Source organism: Rhamphochromis sp. 'chilingali' (genome assembly GCF_963969265.1).
Source record: "Rhamphochromis sp. 'chilingali' genome assembly, chromosome: 15".
Lineage (NCBI taxonomy): Eukaryota > Metazoa > Chordata > Actinopteri > Cichliformes > Cichlidae > Rhamphochromis > Rhamphochromis sp. 'chilingali'.
Window position 1 is genome coordinate 32,241,911 of NC_137942.1, and position 6,000 is coordinate 32,247,910.

The 6,000-nt window shown below is 48.3% G+C and overlaps 1 protein-coding gene across 1 annotated transcript in view; it reads left to right on the plus strand.

Moving 5' to 3' along the window:
• LOC308411766 (beta-1,4 N-acetylgalactosaminyltransferase 2-like) overlaps window positions 1-6,000 on the plus strand; it is a gene marked incomplete at both ends in the record, with an annotated part of 28,350 nt that overhangs the window by 10,777 nt on the left and 11,573 nt on the right. The window contains 2 exons of the mRNA XM_080905792.1: window positions 5,675-5,788; window positions 5,958-6,000. The exon at window positions 5,958-6,000 is cut by the window's right edge and continues 44 nt beyond it. Coding sequence (XP_080761918.1) covers window positions 5,675-5,788; window positions 5,958-6,000 — 157 coding nt within the window. The remainder of the gene's footprint in view (window positions 1-5,674; window positions 5,789-5,957) is intronic.

Sequence of the window (6,000 nt, forward strand, 5' to 3'; positions counted from 1 at the left end):
GTGATGGTGGGCTCCCACTTCAGGTCCTGGGTGATGGTGGTACCCAGGAAGCGGAATGAGTCCACAGAGGTGATGGGGGTGTCAGTCAGGATGATGGGGGGGAGTGGGGCTGTGTGCTTCCTGAAGTCCACAATAATCTCCACTGTCTTCTGGGCATTCAGCACCAGGTTGTTGTGGCTGCACCAGGACACCAGACGTTCAACCTCCCTCCTGTAGGCAGACTCATCCCCGTCCGAGATGAGTCCAATAACGGTGGTGTCATCTGCAAACTTGATTAGCTTGACAGACTGGTGGGTGGAGGTGCAGCAGTTAGTATACAGGGAGAAGAGCAGAGGAGAAAGAACACAGCCCTGAGGGGAGCCGGTGCTGATGGTCCGGGAGTCCGAGACATTCTTTCCCAGCCTCACATGCTGCTTCCTGTCCGTCAGGAAGTCAGTGATCCACCGGCAGATGGGATCAGGCACATTCATCTGGGAAAGCTTGCCTTGGAGATGGTCTGGAAGGATGGTATTGAAGGCAGAGCTGAAGTCCACAAACAGGATCCTGGCGTAGGTTCCTGGGGAGTCCAGATGCTGCAGGATGAAGTGTAGGGCCATGTTGATGGCGTCATCTACAGACCTGTTGGCTCTGTATGCAAACTGCAGGGGGTCCAGGAGGGGGGCCGTGAGGGTCCTGAGATGGGAGAGAACTAGGCGCTCAAATGACTTCATGACCACAGATGTCAGAGCCACGGGTCTGTAGTCATTTAGTCCAGTGATCCTAGGTTTCTTGGGGACAGGGATTATGGTAGAGGACTTGAAGCAGGCAGGCACATGACATGCCTGCAGTGAGGAGTTGAAAATGCCAGAAAACACTGGGGCCAGCTCGTTTGCACAGTGTCTGAGGGTGGCAGGAGACACACCGTCTGGGCCGGGAGCTTTTCGAGCATTCAGACTCTTAAACTGCTTCCTCACACCTTCTTCATGAATATGAAGAGTTGTGGTGGGAGGAGGTGGTGTGAAATCCTCTTTTGTGTGGGGTGAGGAGGGGGGTGTTGTAGGTGAAGTGTTTGAAGGTGGTGATGGCTCTATGGAGGGGGGAGAGGTGGGGGAAATGAGTGTCCAAAGTGCCTCTATTGTTGGGGTCGTTGGAGGTGTGAAGGCTGCCTGATGGCTCGTCAAAACGGCAGTAGAAGTCGTTAAGGGTGTTGGCCAAGAGCAAGTCGTCAGTGGAGTGGGGGGTTTTAGGCTTGTAGTTGGTGATATTCCTAAAACCTTTCCACACAGAGGCCGAGTCATTCTCTGAGATCTGCTGCTGCATCTTCTCAGAGTGCTGATGTTTGGCAATGTCCACTTCTTTAGTGAACCTGTACTTGGCCTCTCTGTAGCAGTCCCTGTCTCCGCTTCTGAACGCCTTTCTCTTTTCCAGCCACAGCTTTTTGAGTTTAGGAGTAAACCAGGGTTTGTCATTGTTATAACTCACCCTGGTGCGTGATGGCACAATGCTGTCCTCACAGAAGTGGATATAGGAGGTGACAGTGTCCGTAAACTCGTCCAAGCTGTTAGAAGCAGCCTTCATTGTGTCCCAGTCTGTAGACTCCAAACACATGCGAAGCTCCTCCACAGCCTCGTTGCTCCACAGTTTTTTGGTCCTCACGACAGGTTTGGAGAGCTTCAGCCTCTGTCTGTATGCGGGGATTAGGTGGATCATGACGTGGTCAGAAAGTCCGAGTGAAGCGCGGGGCACCGCACGATAGGCCCCCCTGATCGTGCTGTAACAGTGGTCTAATGTCCTCTCCTCTCTGGTCGGGCATTTAATATACTGCTTGTATTTGGGAAGCTCATGGCTCAGATTGGCTTTGTTAAAGTCCCCAAGAGCAATGATGAGAGAGTCCGGGAATGTCCGCTCCATGTGCAGTATCTGCTCCGCGAGTGCGCACTGAGCTGCCTGCGCATCTGCATCTGGCGGGATGTAAACAACGGCCAGGATGAATGAAGCAAACTCCCGCGGAGAATAAAACGGTTTGCAGTGAATAAAAAGGTATTCCAGAGAGGAAGAGCAGTGCTGAGCAATCACTGTTACATCTGTGCACCAGCCACTATTAATGTAGAAGCAGACACCTCCACCTTTGGTCTTACCAGAGAGAGAGGCCTGCCGGTCAGCGCGCAGCAAATGAAAGCCCTCCAGCTTGAGCGCGCTGTCCGGGATGTCCTCACAGAGCCACGACTCCGTAAAACATAACACACAGGAGGAGGCAAAGTCTCTGTTCATGCTTCTAATCAGGGCCAGCTCGTCTATTTTATTCCTGAGTGAGCGTACATTGGAAAGGAAGATCCCAGGAAGAGCAGTTCGCAGTCCACGTCTCCTCAGACGCACGAGTGCGCCGGCTCGCTTACCTCTCTTTCAGCGTCTCACTTTCCTGATCAGAGTCTGCAGTAAATCTGCCGCAGATGCGACAAATATTGGAAGTAAATCCACAGGTGTTGTAGTCCTGTAGTTAAGAAGCTCTTCTCTGGTGTAAGAATATCCAGAGGAGTGCCCAGACACAGAAGTTATGCACAAAAACAAAACAAAAGTAACGCACTGAAGCACCAGGGCATCCTTACGCGGCGCCATCTTGGATCAACGTCCTTGGATAATGTCCTTGATGGGAATGCAATTGGCCTTTCTTCGCCATTTGGGAGAATGTGGGAAATCACTGCCCCCACCCCATAGGGAGAAGCATCACAAGCAAGCTGAATTGGGAACTTGGGATTGAAGTGGGTTAGCACCTCAGATGCAGTCAGTGAATCCTTTGCCTTTTGAAAGGCCTCTTGGCAGCTTGCTGTCCACTCCCATGCTTCTTCCTTGCGTAGCAGGTTGTGCAGTGGTTTCAGGAGTGATGCCAAGTTGGGTATGAACCGTCCGTAGTAGTTCAACAGCCCTAAGAAAGACTTTAACTGACTGACATTTCGTGGTGGGGGTGCATCCACGATTGCTGTGATCTTCGAAGGTGCAGTGTGAAGTCCATTTTCATCAATCACGTGCCCTAGATATTCCACAGATGACTGGAAAAAGTCACATTTCTCCTTACGGACTCTCAATCCGTATTCCTTCAGCCTCTGAAGGGTCGCATCCAAGTTGCGCAGATGCTCTTCATCATCTGCTCCTGTACACAGGATATCATCCAGATAGCATTGCACACCAGGTAATCCCCTCAGGATTTGATCAATCGCTCGTTGAAACAATGCTGGAGCTGATGTGATGCCAAAAGGCAACCTGCAAAATCTGAAAAGTCCCTTATGTGTGTTAATAGTCAACATGTCACGTGACTGCTCTTCGACGTGCATTTGCAGGTAAGCTTGGTTGAGATCTATTTTGCTGAACTTTTGTCCTCCACTCAGACCAGCAAATAAGTCATCAATCAGCGGAAGGGGATACTGCTCTGCTGTTAATACAGGATTCACGGATACCTTGAAGTCTCCGCAGATCCGGATTCCGCCACCGGCTCCAGAACACCATTCTTGACCAATGCGTCTAAATTAGACTCCACCTTGGGCCGAATGGCGTACGGCACAGGTCTAGCCTTCATAAAGACTGGCTTGGAGTCAGGCTTGAGATGCAGCTTCACTGTAATTTTTTTCATGCTGCCCAGTTCCTCACGAAAAACCTCCTGGTGTTTTCCCAGTATGGCCTGTAGCTGAGAGGAACCATGCAACAGCTTTCTCACTCCTTGCCAGTTGAGTCTGATTGTTTTGAGCCACACACGTCCCATTATAGCAGGGCAGTTCTTCTGCGTAACATACACAGGCAGCTTAGCAGTTTGGCCATTGTATTGAACAGTCACCTCTGCCATTCCTTTCATAGGCACTCGATGTCCAGTATATCCTTTAAATACTGTGTCGGAGGGTTTGAGTGGACGGTGCTTCAGACATGTCCTATAGACATTATATGACACTAGTGATGCTTTTGACCCAGTGTCAATCTGCATTTTTACAACATGTCCCTCCAGTTTGGGCGTGACCCAAAAGCCATCTGAGGTTTCATCCACCTTCAGTATTCGCACAGTATTTATTGCAGACAACACTTCTTCACCTGAGGAGTCATTTGCTCTATCCTCATGAAGCTTAACTGTGTGAACATGTCTTTCTTTTTTGAATCTTGCAGTGCCTCTTTTATTTCCAGGCTTTGAGTCCTTTTGTTCCTGCATGCCCGTGCTACATGACCTTTTTTTCCACAGTTGTTGGAATCCATTTCTTTGCACCAGCAATCACTAGCAAGGTGTCCTAACTTGCCACAGCGGAAGCATGGTCCCTGTGCATTTGCTTTACCATTGTCTAGTTTGTGTACTCTGTCTGTAGCATGTAGCGCATGGGCTTCTTTTGATGCCATTTCCATGGTCACACTGATATTAATTGCCTTCTCAAGAGTCAAGTCACTTTCCGTGAGCAATTTCTTCTGTGCAGCTTCATTTCTTAAACCACACACGAGTCTGTCTCTTAATGTGTCATTTAAAACATCTTTAAACTCACAGTGTTCAGCTAATTTGCGTAACGATGCAACGAACATTGTGACAGACTCACCCTCTTCTTGGTTTCGCTTGTGAAACCTGAACCGTTCAGCGATCACGAGGGGCTTGGGCGAGAAGTGTTTGGTCAGTGTGTTCACGATCTCTGTGAAACTTTTATTGCCGGGCTTTGCTGGCTGTAGCAGGCTCCTTAGCAGGGTAAAAGTCTTTGGGCCTATCACACTCAAAAAAATGGGCACCAGTTTAGCATCCTGTATGTCGTTAGCCGCAACGAAATATCCAAAACGCTCCGTATATGAGCTCCATTGCTCCGTGCTTTCGTCGAAGGGACCGATAGGGCCAGTAACTCCAGCCATTACTCGGCTCCTGGTTGAATGGCACTCTTCCCCTATCAACTGTTCCTTTTCGTAACGTCTCTTTTACCCGTTTATGTTTTGGTTAGCGTCACTTACGGAGTCTGCCTTCGTCGTCCTGTCCGCTGTACATTCCTCCCTCCGGCGCCGTCTAACACCAAGTCAGTACGAGGCATCAGCAGGAAAAAAAAGTGTAAAACTCCAAGCGGACTGCAGCGTCGGTCCAGACGTCCTCGTCGCCACTTTTGTTATATCTTCACTCCGGGTTACCAGTATAACAATGACCACGACGTAACTTGAGGTATTTATTATAACGGCATAACTTAACATGGAGCTAGCCCGAGCGACAGCCTAAAGCTTTTTATCCCATAATGCATCTGGGCATGACCGCTACGGGTCCTGTTATAACCCAAAATACACAACAAGAAGGGCCTGAATTCATCTTCACCATCTACTGTATTTTTGTGTGGAGTGTGCATGCTCTCTCTGTGTTTGCACTGGTTCTCTTGTCTACTCTGGCTCCCTCCCAGAATCCAAACACATGCAGTGGTTGAGGTTAGGTTAGTTGGTTATTCTTAACTGCCTGTGAATGTGAGTGTCAATGGTTGTCTGTATGTGTTAGACCTGCGACGGACTGGCGACCCACCCCGACCTCCCAATAAGGATAAGCGCAAGAGAATGGATGGGCGAATAATTTAATTAGGAAAGACACTTTCCTAATTAGCCAGAATAAATTACTCTGAATTAAAGACTACTCCTATTATATTATAAGCCCTTTCTGAGAAATGACGAGCAGTATTATATTACTTTAAAATTGTCTGGTTTTAATTCACAGGTTCTGGAGAGACGAAACTGATTATTGAGTCTAGCAGCCTGTTGGTCCTCAATGACCTGCTGGCCAAAGTGTCCTATACCAGCACCATCTACCACATAAACACTGGAGACCTTGGTATGTGTCAGAAATGTGAAGCGCTATAAACACCCATTTTTAAATGACAATTGAATTTGCAAAATAATGTGCATTTTACACATGATCATTAATGCATGTTTAAAATAACTGTGAAAGAAAAAGTGAGTCCCCCTTGTTCTGAACCTAAACATTTTTTTTTTTTGTTTAGTCACCTTCCAGTTTGAAAACTATGAAGCCGTGTTTCCCATTAC